The following is a 24,329-nucleotide window of genomic DNA, read 5'->3' as shown; positions in this document are numbered from 1 at the left end:
TTCTTTTACAGACAGAAAAAAAAAAAAAAATTGCAAAAAGCAGATGGAAGATAAGTATATCAAGACACTTAATGACAGCTATAAGGTTCAAAAGACTCCGGCTAAATGAACAATTTTCAGGCCACAGACTGCTGGATGCATTAAGAAATGGATTTCATAACTGAACACTTGAAAACAGATTCAATATTTTATTAGCAGTCCTATGTAACATCAACATGGTTTAAGAAAGTTCTTCTAAACAATAGGAGCATATAACTTGCCAACTTGTTGACGAACAAGCATGAATGCTTATACATTTTCAGGGTTGAAAACAAGAATAATAACCTTAGCATAATGCTCTCAGATTTTGAAAGGCAAGAGATCATCCATATAAGTTGGTTTTTGCATAAAGTAACTCAATCTGAAAACAAGTTTTTGCTTGCTTCTGTAAAACCAGGTTATTAGAATATAAATAGCACCCTGGTTATCCCAACATAAAGAAACAGAAGCCCCTTGCAGAGAAAGGGGGATGGAGTGAAAACAGCCTTCGAGACACTAAAATCAATGGAAAACCGAATCTCAGGATCAGAGAGGGAAATAGTATCTTGCTGTGTGTTACACCAGAAGTTTCCGCATGTTAAAATATAATGTTTGTTCTTTTTAATTTCTAAATTATGTAAGTTTTAGTTTAGTTGTATGTTGAGTTCATGTATGGGCTCATATATGGTTAGGCTCATATTGTCATAGTGGTTTATATATTGATATATGAACTTTGTAGGATGTGGTAGCCTCACACATAAGAGACCTTATGTACTAAGAAGAAAAGAAAGAAAGAACTCTAGATCTATATTCTCTTCCAATTTTTCATCTCATTCTCCACTTCAATCTCCTCCCAAATCTCATCAAGTTGGTAAACAAAGCCAACAAAAGTGGTATCAGAGCAAGAAAATTATGATTATTAGAGCATTGATTATTAGAGTTTGAAGACAACAAGTAGGAAAGAGAGCACCATTCAAGAAGATCTCCATGACAAGTTCAAGCAACATAGGTATGAGCATTGATTAACCTTCTATTCCTATTTTTGATGGAGAAAATTATGATTATTAGAGCATCAAGATGAAGATCCTTTTCATTTCACAAGAGATTTGGGATTTGGTGGAGAGTGGGTATGAAGAACCATCCACTCCAACTAACCAACAAAGAGAGCAAATGAAGGACTACAAAAAGAAAGATGCCAAAGCCCTCTTCTTCATCCAACAAGCGGTGTCCGACAAGATTTTTTCAAGAATCATTAGAGCCACCAAATCAAAGGAGGCATGAGACATCTTACAAGAGAAATTTCAAGGGAATACCAAGGTGAAAACTATCAAACTTCAAACTCTAAGAAGAGAGTTAGATAATTTGAAAATGCAAGAAAATGAGAAGTTGAAGGATTACTTCTCCAAAATCATAAAGATTGTTAATCAAATGAAGAGCTATGGTGTAACCATCATCGATCAAAGAATATATAAGAAAATTTTGACTAGTTTGCCTCCAAAGTTTGATACCATAGTTACTATTGTTGAAGAATCTAAAGATCTTTCTACTTTAAATGTTCATGAGTTGATGGGATCTCTTGAAGCTCATGAGCAAAGATTGTTTAGGCACAAAGAATCATCATTAGAAAATATCTTTCAATCTAAGCTCAAGGTGTTTGACAAAAGTCCTCAAAGAGAACCGTCTAGTCATGGACAAGTTAAAGGGGAGTCATCTAGAAATGAAAACCGAAATAGAGGAAGAGGAAAAAAATATAAGAGGAAGAGGAAGGGAAAAAAATAACTTTCCAAAAAATCAAAATGATGAGAGCACTCAACCTAAGTGCAATATATGTAAAAGGACTTCTCATGTTGAAAAAGATTATTGGTTTAGAGGGAAACCCCAATATTATAATTGCAAAAAGTTTGACCATGTTCAAAAAGAGATTGTAGGTACCAAACAAGTGAGCAAGCATAGTTCTCCAAAGAAAATGAAGACGGCTAAAGCACATTCTATGCATGTCAAACCGCGGAGGAGCAAAAAAATGATGTATTGTACCTTGATAGTGGATGTAACAACCACATGACCGGTGACAAGTCCATCTTTGTTGACATTAATAGTTCTTCAATCTCATAAGTCAAGATGGAAAATGGGGCATTAGTCCAAGCAAGAGGTAAATGAACAATTGCAATTGACACAAAGAAAGGGAAGAAGTTTATCCATGATATTCTACTTGTTCCGAACTTGACACAAAATCTTCTAAGAGTTGGATAATTGATTGAGCATGGGCATATGGTGCACTTTGAAAATAATGAATATAAGATATATGACAAAAGAGAAAAAAAAACTTATGACAAATATCAACATGAAGAAAAATAGAAGCTTTCCTCTTATTTTGCATTATGCAAAGAATATTGCATGGAAGATAGAGGTGAATGATAAGTCATGGCTATGGCACAAAAGGTATGGGCACTTGAACTTTCAAAGCCTGAGAAGTCTACATCAAAAGATTATGGGGTATAGTCTACCGACAATACAAGATAAGAAAGAAATTTGTAAAGGATGTGCACTTGAAAAACATCGAGAGGCATTTCCAAAAGAGCATGCATGGAGAGCCAAAACACTGTTGGAGCTTGTTCACACCGACATATGTGGACCTATGAAAACTTCTCATGTCGGTAACATCTATTTTATTACCTTCATTGATGATTACTCAAAAATGACATGGATGTACTTTATAAGGCATAAGTCCAAAGCATTCACCATCTTCAAGAAGTTCAAAAATCTTGTGGAAAGACAAAATGAGCACTACATCAAGGTACTAAGAAGTGATAGAGGTAGTAAATATAACTCAAATGAATTTAAAAAATTTTGTGAAAATGTTGGTTTGCAAAGACAATTGACCGTTGGCTACACATCAGAATAAAATGGAGTTGTTGAAAGAAAGAACCGTACTATTTTTGAGATGGCTAGATCTATACTCAAAGACAAAGACCTTCCAAAATTTTTTTGGACAAAAACAGTGTACACGGTGGTGTACTTGATGAATAGATGTCCAACAAAAGCTCTCAAAAATAAAACACCATTTGAAGCTTGGTCCGGTAGAAAGCTTTCGGTGAAGCATTTCAAAGTCTTTGGATGTGTATGCTATGCACATATTCCAAAAGAAAGAAGGCAAAAACTTGATGAAGTGAAAAATATATTTTTATTGACTATAGTTCTAAATCAAAAAGTTATAGACTTTTTAGCTTGAAGCACAACAAGGTGATCATAAAAAGAGATATTCTTTTCAATGAGAATGCTACCTGGGATTGGAAGGATAAGAAAGTTGAAAAAAATATTGTTACTCTTGATGAAGAAATTCATGATATCCAAAATGAAGAAAATGAGGATGAAGGTTCATTACAAGCTTCTCCAAGTATAAGTCCATCACCAACTTCAAGCTCAAGCTCATCTTCAAATTCCACTCCCACAAGAATGAGAAGCCTATGTGACATTTATGCCACTTGTAATTTTTGTATAATTGAGCCTAAAACTTATGAAGAAGCTATTCATGAAGAAGTGTAGAATAAGGTAATGCAAAAAGAAATTGATGTGATTGAGAAGAACAAAACTTGAGAGCTAATGGAGAAATTAAATGATAAGAAAGTCATTGGCTTAAAGTAGATCTACAAGACAAAACACAATCTGAATGGATCCATTTAAAGATACAAAGCAAGATTGATAGCAAAAGGATACTCTCAACTATCCGGAATTGATTATCAAGAAATTTTTACACCGATTGCTCGATATGACACAATTAGAACTCTTATTTCTATGACGGCACACAAAAGTTGGAAACTACACCAACTTGATGTAAAGTCGGCATTCTTGAATGAGATATTGAAGGAAGAAATTTATGTAAAACAACCTCAAGGCTTTATCATCAAAGGTCAAGAAAACAAAGTGTATAAGTTGAAGAAAGCATTGTATGGGTTGAAGCAAGCACCCCGAGCATGGTATTCTCAAATTGATGCCTACTTCAATGGAAAAAATTTTCAAAGAAGTCCAAGTGAACCAACACTTTATGTGAAGAAACAAGGTAATGACATTCTTATTCTCTCTTTATATTGATGATTTGATCATTACCGATAACAATGAGAATATGATTTTAGCTGTCAAAAATGATATGATGAGAAGATATGAAATGAATGATATAAGTTTGCTTTATTACTTTTTGGAAATTGAAATCAAGCCAAGAGAAGATAGTATTTTTATTTGTCAAAAGAAGTATGTAAAAAGCATTCTCAAAAAGTTCAAAATGGAGAATTACAATGTTGTGACAACACCTTTGGTGGTAAATAAGAAGTTCATGAAAGAAGATGAAAGTGGTAAAGCCAATGTACCACTATATAGAAGCATTGTTGGAAGCTTATTGTATCTCACAACTAAAAGATCGGACATAATGTTTGCATCAAGTTTACTTTCTACATTCATGCAAAAGCCAAGCAAGGTTTACTTTGGGATGACAAAAAGAGTCTTGAGATACATCAAAAGCACCAAACATTATGGCATCATATATGAAAGGAGCATAAATGATCATGTGAAGTTATTTGAATTTTATGATAGTGATTGGGCCGGAAGCGTTGATGACATGAAGAGCACATCGGGCTATGCATTTTTTTTTTTGGATCTGGTATCATATCTTGGGTATCTAAGAAGCAAGATATTATGGCATTGTCATCCGCGGAAGCCAAATATATCTCAACCATCTTAGCGGCACAACAAATAATTTGATTGAGAAGAATACTAGATGTGGGTGAGAAGCAAGAAGAAGCCACTACACTACTTTGTGACAACAAGTCTACCATCTTTATGACAAAGAATCCTATCTATCATAGCCGCACGAATCATATCAAAATCAAGTACCATTTCATAAGAGATGCAGTAGAAGAAAAAAAAGTTGAAGTAAAATATGTGAGGACTCAAGACTAAATGGCGAATATTTTCACCAAGACATTACCTAAAGAGAAATTCATCTACTTTAGAGACCTCATGGGCATTCAAGAATAACCATTAAAGGAGAGTGTTAAAATATAATGTTTGTTTTTTTTAATTTCTAAATTATGTAAGTTTTGGTTTAGTTGTATGTTGGGTTTATGTATAGACTTATATATGGTTGGGCTCATATTGTCATAATGATTTATGTATTGATGTATGAACTTTTGTAGGATGTGGTAGCCTCATACATAAGAGGCCTTATGTATTAAGAAAAAAAAAGAAAGAACTCTAGATCTATATTCTCTCCCAATTTTCCATCTCATTCTCCACTTCAATCTCCTCCCAAATCTCATCAAGTTGGTAAATAAAGCCAACACAGTGTCGATGAAAATTTGATGTTCCATTGGAAAAGCATCAGAGGAGAGAGAGGAAACAGTATCTTGCTACATGTTACTCTAATTGATGATTGAAGTTTAAAAGAAAGTGCAAAAGGTTGAAGAAAATTTGATTTTCCAATGAAAAAGCATAAGAGAAGACATGAAAGAATGCATAGCACTAGAAGTAAGGTGCATAATATTAAGTCAAGACAACTCACCAGCCTATGCCAGGTGATGTATTAGTGGAAATCATCATTTTCATGGAACAAAACTTCAAACAAAGTTCCAAAATAGTTTCATCAATAGAGAAATTAAATACGCATTCATTACAAGAGTCAAAGTTATATCATACCAAAAACAGATGCCATTAAGGAGAAAATGAAATCTTAGGAGACATGCAAAATGATGAAGGGAGCTTTATAAATTGCAATGATTGTCAAAGATGCTGCTTCAAGAGGCAATGGAGTCATCACCATCAACAATGATTATATCGCCAACAAGTAGTAGAACTGTGGTACCACATGACAAGTGTCGTGATGAGGTAAAAAGGAAGACAGCCTATGGAGGCTAACACCTAAGGAGGTAATTTATATAATATCTTCTCAAGAGAGATTTAATCAAATGTCCGACAGCCTCTTTGTTTCTCTTTCTTCAATCACCATTCCAGTATCTGTCTTTCTTTTTCTGCTTCTATAAGTCAGATTTCCTCTTTGATACATCATCTATAATTTTTGGTTAAAAATATTGAAAGAAAATTTGCAACAATCAGTCCAAAAGGTGGAAGAATAGGAATAAAGAATTAATAAGGATAACAGTTCATAATATGGGAAGCAAAATAAAGACCTATCTCATCAACCACCAGCGGCAGAACCAGGATTTTGGGAGAGAAGCAATAATTTATCCAAGTTTTATCAAAAATTTTGAATTAAAATGTCAGCAATACATATTATGTCTCTCACAAATTAAGCATATAACAATTTGGCATAATTTTTGCAAAGAGATTGACTTTTCCTACATGAACCCTAGCAATTAGATGAGTTCATTAACATGAAAGTACGCATCCTATATCAAGTAAATGATTTAGCTAATTGCCATTCTCTTGGTGAGAAGACAATTTTTTTTTAAAAAAAATATTGTTAATGAACCCAGCTTCAACACAATAAATGTATAAATTGCATGCAAGATTGCAAGTCTGATGATGTAATCTATAGTATCATATTGCTAGTCTTAGTTTTGATGAAAACAAAGAATATTTTGAGAAAAAAGAAGAAGAAGAAGAGGAAGAAGAAGAAGAAGAAGAGGAAGAAGAAGAATAAGAGAGAATAAGTTACCACACATCAAAAAAAAAATATTGAAGAAATATTTGGCCAAATGATAACATTTCATACTAGCACAAGAAAAATAAGATGAGAAAGAGAGTGAGAGGGCATGTATGGGAGGGAAAAAAACAAAGATGGGAGGTGGAAAAGAAATAAGGACTGTTATCCAGGGTACAGGAGCAATATTTGAGAGGATTACTTACCAATTACCACCTACTATCTAGGTAACAGAATCCTTAATATCTGGATTAGAGCGGAGTCTTGTTTTGATGTCGAACAGCAGTAATCATGATTTATTGATGACTGAGATTTTAGAGAATCCAGATAAAAAAGGCAACTTAATTCTGATTTCAGATAGTCCAAACAGCAAAGGCAATTATATCTAGAATTTTATGAAAAATAACTCTCAGCAAGATTTCTAAGTAATAGCTTGTATACGATTGTATCCAAAATCTCTCTCTTTTTTTCTTTGTGGTGCAGTGTTGGGGAGTTTTTCGGAGATCTCTAAGTATAGCTTGTATATGATCTCTATTTATCTGATAGCTTGCAATAGTGAGATCTCCACCAGTGTCAACCATACACAAAGTTAAATAGTCTTCAAGTCTCAAAGCCAAATATCTTGCACTTCCTTAAAAAGACAGCAGGTTTATAATACACTAGCATATAACCCGTGCATTAATTATACTACCCTTAACATATTTTTATTAATTATATAGTAATTTATAAAATAATATATTTTATTATATATAAAATATTACTTTATTAATAAACATTTTATTAGTTTTATTAGAAATATTATTTTATTAATACATTAATATATTATTAAATATTATTAATCTTCTAAAAGTATTATTAATAAAAAATTTATTTTTTGCTACAAAATACTATTTTATTCAAATATCATTAGTATTATCGGTATTATTAATGTTGTTAATTATAGTATTTTTACTTAAATATTATTACTTTCAATTAATGTATTAAAATATAATCTCTAGACATGCTGCCCATACACCTCCCTTTGAAGCTATGTAGTTCATTAGTGTTAGTCATCAAATCATTAAAAAAAAAAAATCATGCTTTCATCTTGTACTATTTATAAAAGGACCAATTGAGTTTAATACCACTCTTAGTGATAGATCTACATCTTGGTAGGACATACTTTTTAGCTAGTGAAAGAATGACTTATATGCAGTTGGGTGCAACACTGGATGGAGTAAAACATTCTCATTTTATTTCTTATGGCTCTTCTCTACTCTTCAATGCCTCCAGCCTCCTCTATAGGTATAATTGCTTCTATCCTATTATCTCTATAGAAAAGATCGACGAAAAATGGATATTTGCATTAAAAGAAACCATCTTCCTCTGTTCTCTTTATTAAAATTAGGAGTTTGCATTTTTCTCTCTCTCACCCCCTCCTCTAATAATATGTGCCCCTCCTGATATCATTAAATATTATTAATCTTCTAAAAATATTATTAATAAAAAATAAAATTTACTAAAAGATATTTTTTAAAATACTATTATTATCAATATTATTAACATTATTATTTTACTAAAATATTATTATTTATAATTAATATATCGAAATATAATCTTCTAGACATGTCGTACAAGAAGCTTTCTAGTTTTATAAAAAAAATATATCCCAATAATCACTATTGCTATCAAAGCGATGACACTCACCATCACCATGTTATCATTATGCTTCCGTCCATTGATTTTAAGACCATTTGTTCAGAGAGACATGGAATGCAGCTGTTCCGCATATATATAAAAGTTTAAACTAATAGGAAATGATGGTATGGACCACATTGAATGAAGTAGGAAAAATTAATCCCCGACTAATGTAAGACGTCAATGCTTCGCCTTGCCAGAAAAAGGTCACCTCCATGTAGCCTCCTCCACACGATCAATGCATTCTATCCCATGCAGTTCCTTTTAAGTAACATGTGATGAGAATCTCGTATTGGGACTATAACAAAACCAACCACAAAAATGCATGAAGAGTCACAAGATTTCATCTTTTCTTTTCTCCTAAACTATGAAAATATTGTACGTGGCAAACAGAGACCACCAATGCTACCTCTTTTATTTAAAAAATATACCACCTTTAAAATATATAAATTTTTAATTAAATAACTATTTTAAAAAAGATATATTTTATTAATATATGAAATATTTATTTTACTAATAAATAATTTTATCAGAAAGTTGGAGAAGAACTCCCTTTGGATGAAGTTCCACCCTTTTCTCCTTTTTTTTTTCTTAATCACCGAGGCCTTTAATGACCTTCTCTTGGAAGCTAATGCACGTAAATAGATATTACATAAAATATTAATGGATATATATGTATGTATGTATGTATATGTATATGTATATGTATGTATGTATATGCATATATATGTATGTATATGCATATATATATAAATATGTGTGTGTGTGTGTGTGTGTGTGTGTGTGTGGGTATGTATATATGTATGTATGTACATATGTGTATATATGTATGTATGTATATGTGTGTATATATGTATGTATGTATATGTGTGTATATATGTATGTATGTATATATGTGCGTGTGTGTATGTTACATTTTAGGTAATAGATGAAAGTAAATCCTGTTCTATATATACAAGTTGAAACTCAAAAGGGGAATATCTCATTCTCTAGCATGATGAACACTACAGATAAGATGCAACAAATGTAGAACCAACCGACAGACGGATAAAAATCTAGTTGACCCATAAGGAAACAAAAGCGGAAAAAGAGGACACTCGGGAAATCAACTTGTACCCATAAAAAAGGGTTCAGTGCCATCATTGAAAATTATTCCATTTTCAAAATCAAGAACTGAAGAAGAAGGAAAAGATGCATTGCAATCAGATCAAGGGGTTCCCTCCTTTCCAAGAATCTAGAACTTTATCAGAAGTGGTGATTCCAATAAATGTAAATAGAAGAAAAGCTGAAACATACTGAAACCTGTAACACAACCAGCCACAAATGTAAGACAAAGCTAAGCAAACAAAAAAAAAAACTGTGCTTCAATTTGTATTGCAGACAAAAATTCTCCTGAGGAAATAGTCATCCTGTTATATGGAACAATAACATTATAATGATTTAGCTATTGCAGCATAGGAAACAATAAACTTAAAGTGCATGAATGGGGAAGAGATGTTGAACTTTACAGCTCAAAAGTTAATAACATAAGCTGGGAATTTCTCAGAAAACCTGGATTTTGTATTTGCTGAAAAGGCCTGTCCTCTCAAAGCATACTGATGGAAGCCCAGATAGGAAGAAAACACTTTCATGTATTATGAAAGTGCCCAGGATAGCCAATTGAAATTCACTGAAATGAGTGATCAGATACTGCAGAACCAAATAAAGATCGATAAGAAACTGACCATGTGAACAACAGTTGGCATCCAATCAAGAACTTCTAATAAGGAACTTGGGCAAAGACCAAGATTCTTAGTAAATTTGCTGGAAACATGTGGATCTACTACCAGTAGTTGAAAGTTGAATGTGCAAGCTAGTGGATGGGGAAAAGAAGTGCATTTTGTAACCTGATGCAAAAGCTACCTGTCCAACATATCGTCTTAAAATCACTCAAATAAATAGTGACCGGAAAAGAGTGCAGATGCAAATTACAAATAACCAGAAAAAAGGAGATCAAGATGTTGTCATTCGAACCAGGTAGACCAATTACTCAATTGTAAACACTAATACCTTGGACAATGTGCATAAGAATCACTAACAGAATGCGAGTAGGTCATGGGGTAACAATGCTGTCTATGTGCTATCAAGAAATTAAATAGGTGACCATGCTATCAATGTCAATTTTGTGGCGACCGCAGGCACTTGCTTAGGTGCCTAGGTCCCAAGAATAGTGGTGCTTGCACCATAGGTTTTTTGGCACCATGGAACTCAGGAAGGTACCCAGACTGGGCTCCATGGACCAAAACGATCCTCTTGGTATTTCTTGCTAATCAAGAAACTTTTGTAGGGCATTTTCTCTAATAATAACAATTTGGTATTATTTTTAGCATCAGTAAATGAATTACAACAATTTTAGCATACATATTAGTTGCAATCACATATTCAAAATTAATGACAAACATGGTAAATAAACATTAAAACTAAATCTATCACAAATATCTCCAACAGTCATGGAAGCCATTGGGAACAACAAACAACCACGTTAATATAAGCAATGGTATTTAGATGCATCATGTTATGATTCTTTTAAAAAACAAAAGCCTTAATATTTATCAATATCGACATTAGTATAAGCAACACTTTTTTGTATGGAGAAAAAAATATGACATAACTTTTAATTACCATACACATGCAAATTTCCCATGTATGATGTATTAAAATATGCAAGTGGCTCAAAAACAGGGCATAAAGCAGATAAAATGAGCAAAAAATAAAAGGATTTCATTTCTTTTTTTTTTTGATGAAAAAAGATTTTATTTCAAAAAGGAGGGGAAAAAGCACTCAAAGACATTTTATTTTATTTTAAAGCCTCATCTTCTCATAGCCAAAAGACAAACTCTTAAGCATGTCCTCATTCCAAAGCAGTTTGAAAAGTATGGTAACTGGTAGGAGCATGTCTCTTTATTTGGAAATTGAACTAGGCAAACACCTTAGGGCAAAAAGCAAATACCAACATGATACCTACATCATCAAAGTCCACACATTCTAGCAGCTGCTACCTATAAATGCAGCAAGTTAGATCACTGTACCGGATGAAAGATGACATTGTTTAAATATCATTGATGCTCATAAAATTGAGAATCTCGTTGTCCTTTCCGTGTGATTTTCATCATTGTTTTCATGAGCATATGATTTCAAGTCAAACATTGCTGGCACAAACTGAGTGTACAGAAAAGTTCCATTGCAAATCAAATAAAGCATTATTCTCCTTAAAATTTATGTCAAGAGAAAGAAACAAAGGCGTTTTATTAATCTAGCTCTAACGACAGTGCTCATGACTCATTTGTAAAATGAAGCCATCCTAAACATCATCAACATGTTTTCCAAGATTAGACAATATCACCAATAGACTCTTCAAACAGTGTAGGGAGACATAATTAATGGATTAGTTGATTTCATTAGAGTTATGAGCAAGCAGGTCATGACCCATGACGAATAAATAGATGTATATAATATGAGAATCGAGACGTTTGAAGGTGCCAAATCAATAACCAGTGATCAACCGTAGTATGATTATTTTCTTTTGGAAATTTCTCGAAATACATGACTCGGAATTGATGGAATACCATATCGCTTCCCATTCAGCAGCTTCTATATTCGCTAAAATGATGGCGAGGACCAGATTTTTTAAATCTGTCACTCTTTGGACAGTGCCAGTAAATGCTGATTCTTTTATCCGATTTGTTCTGCAACCACAAAAAAAAAAAAAAAAAAAAAAAAACAAAAACAAAAACAAACACAAACACAAACACAAACAAACAAACAAAAAATATGAACTCTAATAAAACCATCCACCGAAACAAGAGTCACCAAGCACGATCAAAAACATCTCCAGAACCCGAACGATAATCCCAAAAGTCAAAATCAAAACAGCCGACCATCCAATGAATCCCAAGAAGGATTCCCTCAAGAAAACACAAAAATATCAAGAGCAGGTAGATCGAACTTTTCTAGCGACAAGAAAGAAAAGAGCCACAAATGATGATCCGATCGCAGAGAAGAGCAAAGAAACAAAGGCACTGGAGTTCAGAGACGGCGTTTCCAAGAATGTGACTGAGATGAGCATAGAGATGATACCGTCCAGCCGGATTCGAGAAGAGACGCCACGGCCATGGATGGACGGGGAGGTGGTGGGCGGCGATGGGACGCGAGCGACCAGATCCCCGAAGACTGATTAGAGAGGGGACGAAAGCAATATTTATAAAAGAAAGCAGGAGGACAGGAAGGCGGTGGAGAGGAGAGTGGGAGAGAGTGCGCGCGCGCGTGCGGGTAGAGTGCGAATAGAGGCCACGCGGCCCGGCGGAACAGGCTGTCGTCCGGTGGGGAGGGGGAAGCTCCCCGTACATATACAGAAGAGAGATGGGAATCCTCCTCCTGGGGCGGGGTTTTTGGACTGCTCGATTTCCCTTGGCCTCCCTGGCATGGAGATTCGACTCTTTTACGCGTTTCCTAAATTGCCCTCCGAATTTGATGCACCATCGTTGATTACTTACCGACCCGCACCCGTCTTTCGCCCGGGTGGCCTGGACCATTGAATGGATCCAGCCAGATACGGCCAAGATTGGTGGCTTGCATGGAGCGGCAGGTCAACGACAGTGCCCACTTCACCTTTTGCCTTGCTGTGTCCAAATCCATGCGCGACTAGAGAGCGTGGCAAGCTTCCAACCGGATGTATGAGACACACACGCGTACCTTATTCTCTTCCACGATATATATCTAAAATGAATTTCATTCCATAAATATCGATATTGAGAAAATCTATATGAATCTATGTAACTATTGTTGCAGCCTTTCCCTGATTTCGATAGTAGGCCTGGAGCCAACAAGCTGGCGCACCTGAATATGGACCGATGGAACACTGAAAGATGGTGTGTCATCGTCAAAAAAATGCACACAATCGAGATCGAAAGCGAGAGCGAGGAATTTTCGATGAACGGCAGTGTTGGTCTATGCTCGGCATCGGAGAAGATGGTCCTACAAAAGAAGTTCCGTCGGATGTGGCTTCAGCGAAGATCCTTCGATGCTCAAGTCAGTGAGATAGCTTGAGAAGAAAGAGTGACAGAATCTCTGGATTGCAAATAATGTGCGTACATGGAAGGATCCCCGCTTATCTCTATTTATAGAGAGAGCAAAATAGATGATGAGAGGACAGGTGATCATGCACTATAACAGAACAGGGTATTAGCGATGCAAAAAATTCATCGCTAATAATAGATTTTTATCGATAATAATTATTAGCGATGAAATTATCGTCGCTAATATTTAGTCACAAATAATGGCGTCGTTGATAATTTTTTACGACGGAAAAAAAATTTCATCGCCAATAATCGATATTACCGACCAAAAATTTTCGTCATTAAAATTTTTTTTTTTCGAAAACTATTTACGATGAAAAATTTTGATCATAAAAAAAATAATTTATGATAAAATATTATGTCGCTAATAAAAAAATAATTTAAAAAATTAATTATGATGAATCACTTTCGTCGTTATTAATTTAATTAAAAAATTTTATAAAATTTAGATTTTAAAAAAATATTAGTGACATAAATGTTTTGTTGCAAATATGACAATTTCTGACGTAAATTTTTATCACTATTAAATTATCAATTATTTATGATAAAATTATTTTCATCGCTATTAATTTAATATAAAATTTTAATATTTTTAAATTTATTAAAAAATTATTTACGATCAATTTTTTCGTCGCTAATATATTTTTTGATGATCAATATTTTGTTGAAAATAATTCCATCGAAAATAATTCCGTCGCTAAAAATTTACACATATTTTTTAAAAATAATTTATGAATATATATTTTAATTTATATTTATAATATTTTTATTTATAATCTATAAAATTAAAATAAAAAATTTACATAATAAATTTATAAATAAATTTTATCATTTTATTATATTGAATTAAAATTATAAGATGTCTGAAATAAAAATAAAAAGCTATATGAACTGACCGTCAAGTATTGGTATCTGTAGAAGGGGAACGGGTTGGGGAAAGGAAGCACTCAGAAGGGCTCAGACCGACCTGCTACTACCTCATCAGCTACATCATCCACTCCATCTGTGGTATCCACTCCATCTGGGTCTAAAGCAACTGGTACTCATCGATGCGTGCAGCCAACTCATCAGCTTGCTACTCAGCCCGCTGTCGATCCTCAGTAGCCTGTCTCTACAGCTCTGCCAGCCGAGCATCAGCATGGATGTCAACCCTGGATGAGCGTGAGGATGAAAGAGGATTGATCCCATGCCCTAAACCTCTAACATAATAGGATCTCGTACCAAGCACCTGATCACAGATCTCGTCATCTGTGGATGCGGTCAAGCCCTCAGGGATAGGCTGGGATCTGATACCTGTCATACAATCCTGAAAATTAAAGTTATAGCTATTTTAATTTTATACTGAAAATCAAACTATGAAGGAAAAAAAAATTAGAAAAACTTACAAAAAGCTTCTGGCTCCCCGTCGTCCACTCTCTTGACCATCACTGGTGGATCCAGTGGTAGATATCGATCTTACCAGAAAGCTCGTCACTCTCTACATCTCTCTGTAATTTAAGAATAATTAATTAAAAAAATTTTAAATAGTTAAAGAGTTAAAATATGCTAATTAGAAATTACTTACCATCTACTTCATATGACGAGTGAACGACCTCGAACCCCCATAATGCGTCACGGTCTATTTCGCCCAATTCGTGATATTCTGGGCACATTGTCTCTATATAGTTAGTAGTCAAATTAGTAGGTAATAAACTGAATTTAAGAATAAATGATTTGATCATTAAACTCTAAAAAAAAAAGAAGTTTGGATGTACAACCTGATATGCCGGATCCTCATAATACTGGCATACGAGAGCCCAATCATCCGTAGTGATACTGTTATAGGACCGCTGCCATGCTGCCTCCACCTCATGGTCCTTCATTACATGGTACCAATGCTGATGAATGCAGTGACGATACTCTTTGAAATGCAAACATAAATGAGCGTGCATAGCTCGCCGCACACGATTCTCCTCAAAATCAATAATATCAAATATACCCTGTCAAAAATAAATATTAGAAGAATATCGTGTTAATTAAATATTTATAATATAATTTATTTTATCTGTAACTGGATGTAAAAAATCTCTCTCTGAGCCCGTATAATGTGACGCCAATCGAAAAGCATCACAGGGGCATAGCTCCGGCATATGATGCCCAACTCGATCTGCCACGGCTCGCACCATCTCCTAATGGGCCTGATGTAGCCGAGTGGTATCTCAATATGGAGATGCTGTCCCGAATGATCGCATCTCCAATGTTCTAGAACGAGGTTCTTCGATGGACCTCATCCTCACCTCACCACCAGTGGAGACTGGTCTGAAACAACAATAAATAAATCATTAGTATGATAGCTATCCAAATAAAAAAAATAAATTTTATTATATAAAAAATATAATATTATCACTCGAATCCGCCTCACTTGGATCCGCCTCACTCGGACCTACCTCACTAGGACCTGCTAGTGCAGGACCCTCTGACAACTCTGTTGGTGCGGCAGTGGAAATAGGTGAAGGCGACTCAGCCTCAAGGGTAGGCTGCAAATGCGAACGTCGTCGTCTGTCTCCTGGTGCAATATCTGTAATTCTTGACATATAAATAAATATAATATTGAACAATAACAGTAAAAAATAAATTACATTCTAATGAATAGAATTATATCGCATACTATTATTACAAGAAAAGATTCAACAAAGAATATAGATCAACTCATCAATATTCGTATCTTCCTCGATGTGTAGGTCCTCTTTCGAATCATAATAATCGACTAACATATCGTCTTCTATTTCCTCATTATTTATAAACTGATCATCACCCTCTAACTCATCAAGATTAAATACAAAATCAACTTCAACTTTATTGGACGGTAGATCAGTCCTATTCAAAGGAGTTGTTACAAGTTCTTCATCAACAAGAAGTTCAGTTGATGTTTGTTCTTCCTCTTGAAAAGCTTTCTTTTCATGTAAATCTAAATTTTCATCCATCTCTAGTCGAGTTGGTATGTCATATACGCCTCTAGGTGTTATTCTTTGTACGATATGTCAATTACTTCAATATTTTAGATCCTTCAAATATATTACTTGTTTCGCTTGAGTTGCTAATATATATGGCTCATTCTGATAACATGTTCGTACAAAATTTACACTGATAAAGTGTGGATCAATATGAATATCAATCTTTTTATTGCTAATATCCCACCATTCATACTGAAATAAGAATATAGAATTACTAGATCTATACTTCAATTATATGATATCTATCAATACACTATAATATTCAATCTCTTCTTCTTCTTCATATCCTATCGTAGCAATCTCACTATTCTGCGTCCGTCATTGCATCTCAAGCTTTCTTGTGTGAAATCTCATTCCTCCAATGATATAGGATGCGTAGTGGTTGATCCTTCGATCGGGGTCACATGCTAAATCATACAACTCATCGATCACACCCTCTTCTTTATTGAAATACTTATATTTCATCTGCACTATAATATAAAAAATTATGTTGGTTCAAATAATTATTTCTATAATTATTAAAAATAACGTATTACTACTGCAACTTATAAAGTCTCTAAATTATTTTATAAATTTTTTTCTATATCGATCATCAGCATCCGTATTATTCTCTCTGGATAGTATACTCTTGTGCTCACTGCAATAAGTCATGATTTTTAATTTTACATCAATATGAAAAAATTACTTCAAATATTAAACAGTATGCTAAGATGGTACTTACTCATTGAAATCTTCAATTTTTTTACAATTATCTAGAACATAAAAGTATGCTTTGGATAGTTTATTCATATCCATAAATTCATATCTCCTTCCACCAATGGGTCAAATCGTTTGTTTAAATATAGACAGTGTCGATTCATTGTCATCTCATTCGCAGTCTGCATTACGATCTGTATGATTGAATCTTATTTCGATATCATCAAGATATATCGAGCAGAATGTAACACACTCCGTAGCTACGTATGCTTCCGCTATAGACCCTTCAGACCGTGCTTTATTACGCATATACTTTTCTAAGATACACAAAAATCTGTAAATAAAAATAAATTTAAATTTTAGAAATGCATTTACATCTTATAACTAATATAACAAAGTACGTATAATTTTTTTACCTTTCAATAGGATACATCCACCGATAATATATCAGTCCAGCCAAAAGAGCTTCTTTTAGAAGATGAATAGTCAGGTACACTATAACATCAAAAAATGATAGTAAATTTTTTTTTTAACTTATAAAGAATGAACACGATATCCTTCTCAAACTTTTCAAGTAAGTTAATCTTCAATTTTTGATAGCATAGTTTTCGGAAGAATACTCCCAACTCAATTAATGAGTTTGAACATCACCATCCAAATAGCTATGCATGACTACAGGAAGTAAACGTTGCATCATCATATAAGAGTTACGACTTTTTATGTCAGAGATATTGCCATCGTTGTTGCCAACACATCGCGATATGTTTGAAGTGTAAGCATTAGAAAATTTTACGATTTTGAACCATCCACAGAAACTCTTCTTTTTTTCGTCAAATAGTGAATAACATACAGGTGGCATAAAAAATCTATCATCTCGATGAACTAAATGCAACTCTGATCATATTCTTATTTTTTACAAATCAAGATGAGATTTTGTACTATATTTTATTTTTTCTAGAATATTTAATATTGTACCGATGATATTATCACAAATATTCTTCTCAATGTGCATTACATCCAGATTATAACGAAGTAGTAGCTACTTTCAATATGGTAGTTTGAAAAAAATACTTCGCTTCATCCAATTCAGCTCAGCTTCAGTACGTTTCTGCTTGCGAGTACTGGATGTTTTTCTAAATTAGACGTTTCCAATGACTTCAAGTTGTTCTAAAATTTCTGCTCCACTTAACTCTTTAGGTGGCGGATGACGGTTGGACTTACCGTCAAAGTATTGGTTGTAACAGATCCTCCAAGAGTGATTACCAGGTAGAAACCATCGATGACCCGTGAAGCATATTTTTCATCCATGCTTTAAATGTAAGGAGGATGCATCTTTATTGTATATTGGACATAGCAGATATCCTTTAATACTCTATTCAGATAAGTTTTCATATACAAAAAAATCATATATGGTCCATAAAATCAAAGCATGCAACTTAAAATTTTTTCGACTCACAAAATCATATGTCTGTACTCTGTTTTTCCATAGCTTCTTTAGATCATCGATTAACGATTATAGATATACATCAATTTAATTATCCGGTGCTTTCAGATCTGGAATCAACAGTGACATAAAAATAAATGATTCTTTCATGCATTTTCAAGATGACACATTATATACAACTAGCATCATAGGCCATATACTGTAGGAAGTACTCAAATTGCTAAAGAAATTAAATTTATCTGTCGCTAGACCAAACTGGATATTGTGCGAGTCACTCATAAAGTACGGATGCTTTGCATCAAAGTCTTTCCATACTATAGAGTCGGTCGGGTGGTTAAGTATATTTTCCTCCGGAACCCACTGCTCATGATGCCATCTCATTTCTTCAGCTGTCTTTATGGATATATACAACCTTTGAAGTCTGAAAATCAATAGAAAATACCTCAAAATCTTTTAAGGTATCTTCTTTTCTTTCCTATTATCAGTTTTGTACCTAGGCTCACTGCATTTCGGACATTCAGTTACATGTTCGTTATCATTATAAAATAATATACAGTCATTTTTACAGGCATGTATAGGAATATAGCCAAGTTTTAATTTTTACATGTATATTTTTTATTCAGAATATAATTTCGAAAGTCTCTCTCCATCGGAAAGAGCTGCTTTAATCAATATCAAATTTTGATTAAATGACTTTTGACTCCATTGGTTCACGATTTTAATATGAAGTAATTGTATTAAAAATTCTAACTTGGAGAACTTTGCACAATTTAGATAGAATAGCTCTAGTGCATCCCTTACAAGCTTTGCAAACTTTTCAGAAGTCTCTTCTACCTCAAGTCGGATATTGTGTTCATGATCAGAATTGCCTTTAGATGCACTAGTACTCATGCATACATTTGAACAAACACCATGATATAAATCATCTAATAGTTTTTTTATACCACCATATTCAACAGGTTCAGTAGCATCACTATTATCTTCAGTATCGTCATCATCGTACATAACTTCATTTGGATCACCCTCCTCATGCCATATCCAGCAAGTATACTTCTTATTCATACCATAATGTAGTAGATGCTCTTCAACAAGTGTTATGTGATGATATACCATATTGACATAACTTTTGCATGGATACTTGTTGCTCCTAGATTGATTTTGATGATTACAAAGCAGATTGAAGGGATACAAACAATTGAAAAAGTCCTTATGCTCTTCAAGGGCAAAATCGTAATTTTGCTAAAATCCTGATTTGATAATATCATTTGGTAGAACAAATGATTTGAAATCTATTGGTGAAAATTTCATTGTGTTTGGACTAATATTTTTGAAGTTATGAAGGTTTGAAGTGCATGAGTCGACTCATGAGTCAACTCATGGCACTATGAGCTGAATGGCACGAAAAAAATTCCCATGGCACGCTGGATTTTTGGCTTGGCACGACCTGTGAGTCGACTCATGAGTCGACCCACAAGGCATGAGTCGACTCATGAGTCGACCTCTGCTGATTTGAGCCGAAAAATCCAGAAATCAGATCTTCTGGTTTGTTGCAACAGAAGTCGACTCATGAGTCGACTCCTGAAGCATGAGTCGACTCATGAGTCGACCCCTGCGACGGGAAATGTCAGCAACGGCTATTTTTTTGCCCGTTTTAATTGCCATTTATGCTTCCTAAAAATCCTCTAACGGCTCTTTATCTGCCTAAATTGTTTTCTCTTGCTTCTAATGCTACAAAATGCTTTAAATGATGAAAGAAATTGCAGATTAAATAGCGGATCAAACGTGAAATCAAAAGTGAAGAAAAGAGAGGAAAAAGAGAAGAACAGAAGAGAGGATCCGAAATTTGCAAGAAAAAGCCTGAGATCAACGAAATATCCATAGAGAAAAAGAGAGAGGATCCACAATATACCAGAGAGATTGTGAAAGAGAAAAGGAAGATCTTTCAAGGAGAGAATTCTTCACGCCTATCGTTTCAACCTTGATCTAGAGATCGTTCAAAGCTTTCAAGAGATCTTCAATCAACGATCAACCTCTTCTCAAGCATTCATTCAACCGTTCATTCATCTTGAGAAAATCTGAAAAAGGGGTTCTTCATTTGAGTAAAGCTTTTATTGTTATATTTGCTCATAAAATGAGCTGTTATTGTATTAATCTGTGCTCTAAATATTCTTACTCTTTGTGAGTTTTTGCTCTTGTTTTTGGAGGATTTTCAAAACAAGGAAAGGTTGATCCGAACCTGAAATCGGAGTGTTTTGGGTTTGCTTGTACCCGGGAAACAAGTGATCTAGCTTGGGATAGCTAGTGTCGGAGTTTCCGACGTCTTGTATTCTAGCTTGGGATAGCTAGTGTCGGAGTTTCCGACGTTTTGTATTCGGGTTGAATACAAAGGATAGTGGATTGAAATTCTCAAGTGGGATCTTGGGGAGTGGATGTAGGTGCAAGGTTAGCACCGAACCACTATAAATCCTTGTGTTTGTGGTGTGCTTTATCGCTTTATCTTATTTCTTTATTATATCCTTGCAATACTGCTTTAGGTAATTAATATTGTTTTAAAGCCATTATTTTGTTCTTCATAAGTTATCTGTTGGGCTTAAAATTTTTAGAAACCCAATTCACCCCCCCTCTTGGGTTGCATAGCTGGGCAACAAGTGGTATCAGAGCCGGTGCTCTAGCCCTTCTTTGATCTAACAATCAAAGAGCCAAAGATCTATGGCAACCCATGTTGAAACTTCTCTAGCCGAGGGGCAATCAACAAACCGACCTCCACTTTTCAATGGGTCTAATTACACCTATTGGAAAGCTCGGATGAAGATTTTCATACAAGCACTCGACTATGATATGTGGAGTATCATAGTGAATGGTCCTCACACACCCACCAAGATTATAGATGGTGAGGAGTCAACCAAACCCGAGAAAGAATGGGATGAGGTTGACAAGAAATTGGCACAATTAAATGCCAAAGCCATGAATGTTCTTTATTGTGTACTAGATGCTAGTGAATTTAATCGCATTTCTACTTGTGCATCTGCTAAAGAAATATGGAATAGGTTAGAAGTCACCCATGAGGGAACAAATCAAGTAAAAGAGTCTAAAATAAACATGCTTGTACATAAATATGAATTGTTCAAAATAGAGTATGATGAGTCCATAACTGCTATGTTTATTCGTTTTACTGATATAATCAATGGTTTAAAGAGTCTTGGCAAATCTTATACTAACAGTGAACTTGTAAGGAAGATTCTCAGGTCACTGCCAAGAACTTGGGAAGCCAAGGTGACTGCCATCCAAGAAGCAAAGGACTTGAACACTCTACCTCTAGAAGAGCTTCTTGGATCCTTGATGACTCATGAACTTAGCATGATGCAACATCAAGAGGATGAAATTAAAAAGAAAAGAACCATTGCCCTCAAATCCACAACTTCACCTGATTATGAAACAGATGACTCTGAAGATGAAGATCAGGATGAGGAGATGGCTCTCATCACCCGAAAATTCAAGGAGTTTCTAAGAAAAAGGAAACAGGGGATGAGAAAGAAATTCACAAAAGGGGATCAAAGCATAGAAAAGGAGAAAGATCAAACCCCTATATGCTACGAGTGCAAGAAGCCAGGACATTTCAAATCCGAATGTCCACAATTGAAGAAAGGTCCAAAGAAATTCAAAAAGAAGACAATGATGGCAACCTGGAGTGCGAGTGATGACTCAAGCTCCGACGAGGAAACCTCAATAGAACAAGCCAACCTGTGCCTGATGGCACACGAAAATGAGGTAACTTCTGAATCCACTAGTGAATTTACTTTTGAAGAATTGCATGAAGCATTCTATGATTCAATTGATGAATTAAAGAAACTAGGGAAGAAAAACAAAGAGCTGAAATTGAAAAATCAGTCCTTAGTGAAACAAGCTGAAAATCTTTCAATTAAAAAATTCACCTTGATTCAAGAAAATCAAAACTTAAAGGATGAAATGAACAAGCTGAAATCTATAGTAGATAAGTTCACCTTAAGTTCAAACAAACTAAATATGATCCTTGAAAATCAGAAAGCTATATATGATAAGGCTGGACTTGGTTATAAACCCCTGAAGAAACAAAAATTTCTGAAGGATATTTATGTAAATAACAAGTCTACAAATATTACTTGTTTTAAATGTGGAAGAATAGGACATAAATCATATACATGTCTTATTAACAAATATGCAAACACAAAGAAAATATGGGTTCCAAAAGGAACCATTCTGACTAACCTGAAAGGATCCAAGAAAGCTTGGGTACCTAAGACAGAAACTTGATCTTTGCTTGCAGGTGTGTCTAGCATCCCAAGAAGGAAACAGGAAATGGTATCTTGACAGTGGATGCTCGAGACACATGACTGGTGATGAATCACAATTCATCACGCTTGATGCTAAGGATGGAGGGATGGTCACCTTTGGAGATAATGGCAAAGGAAAGATCATCGGGATAGGTAACATTGGTATCACTCCCTCCAAATACATTGAGAATGTTTTATTGGTTAAAGGTTTAAAGCATAACTTACTTAGCATTAGTCAATTCTGTGATAAAGGGTATAAAGTAAGTTTTGAATCATCCGTTTGCATTGTGACGAGTCCTATTAACGATGGCATTAAATTTATAGGACATAGGCATGGCAATGTTTATATGGTAGACTTGAATGATTTAACTAAATTAGACATGCAATGCTTAGTTTCCTTAAATGCGAAAATAAATGAGACTAGTTGGCTGTGGCATCGTAGACTTGCACATATTAGCATGCATTCTCTTTCAAAATTAATCAAAAAGGATTTAGTTCTCGGTTTGCCAAAATTGAATTTTGAAAAGGATAGAATTTGTGATGCATGCCAATTAGGTAAACAAACTAGAGTATCATTTAAATCCAAAAACACTGTTTCAACTTCTAGACCTTTAGAGCTCTTACATATGGATTTATTTGGACCAACAAGAACCACTAGTCTAGGAGGAAAATGATATGGATTTGTAATAATAGATGATTACTCTCGTTTTACTTGGGTTTTCTTTTTAGCTCACAAAAATGAAACTTTTCAAATTTTCACTAAATTTCATCGAAAAGTCACTAATGAAAAAGGGTTTTCAATTCAAAATATTAGAAGTGATCATGGAACAGAATTTGAAAATCATGACTTTGAAAATTTTTGTGATGAAAATAGAATTGGCCATAACTTCTCTGCTCCTAGGACACCCCAACAGAATGGGGTAGTTGAAAGGAAAAATAGAACCTTAGAAGAAATGGCCTGTACCATGCTTTGTGAAAGCAACCTTCCAAGATATTTTTGGGCGGAAGCTATTAACACAGCATGTTACATTTTAAATCGTGCTTTAATAAGACAATTTTTAAAGAAAACCCCCTATGAACTTTGGAAAGGAAGAAAACCAAATATTGCCTATTTTCATGTTTTTGGTTGCCGATGTTTTGTATTAAATAATGGAAAAAAAAATTTGGTAAATTTGATGCAAAATCAGATGAAGCAATCTTTCTAGGTTACTCCTCCACTAGTAAAGCATTTAGAGTTTTCAACAAAAGAACTTTAGTAGTTGAGGAGTCCATACATGTTGTCTTTGATGAATCTAACGATCTTCCTTCAAGGAAGAATGAGGGTGTTGATAATGCAGATCCACTAATAGAAGGTATAAAGGAGATCACTCTGAAAGATTCAGCAACTCCAGAAGACAAGGATCAAGAAGATGAACAAAATGAGAAAGG

At 34.3% G+C, this 24,329-nt stretch overlaps 1 protein-coding gene across 14 annotated transcripts in view; it reads right to left on the bottom strand.

The window, feature by feature from the left end:
* Nucleotides 1-24,329, bottom strand: part of LOC105044346 (very-long-chain aldehyde decarbonylase GL1-11) — a 60,758-nt gene that overhangs the window by 3,099 nt on the left and 33,330 nt on the right. For 3 of the 14 annotated variants that reach the window (XM_073257102.1, XM_073257101.1, XM_073257110.1), the window contains one exon: nt 9,896-10,033. In XM_073257102.1, the coding sequence (XP_073113203.1) occupies nt 9,896-10,033 (138 nt within the window). Of the gene's footprint in view, nt 1-2,052; nt 2,124-5,824; nt 6,074-9,852; nt 10,034-11,949; nt 12,076-12,460; nt 12,872-15,500; nt 15,757-15,884; nt 16,016-24,329 lie in introns of those variants that run through there. The other 11 variants (XR_012141285.1, XR_012141286.1, XM_073257105.1 and 8 more) reach the window with 10 other exon arrangements.

Source organism: Elaeis guineensis, chromosome 5 (genome assembly GCF_000442705.2).
Source record: "Elaeis guineensis isolate ETL-2024a chromosome 5, EG11, whole genome shotgun sequence".
Taxonomy (NCBI): Eukaryota; Viridiplantae; Streptophyta; class Magnoliopsida; order Arecales; family Arecaceae; genus Elaeis; species Elaeis guineensis.
Note: the sequence above shows the minus strand (reverse complement) of the source record. Positions and strands in the feature narration are given on the sequence as shown.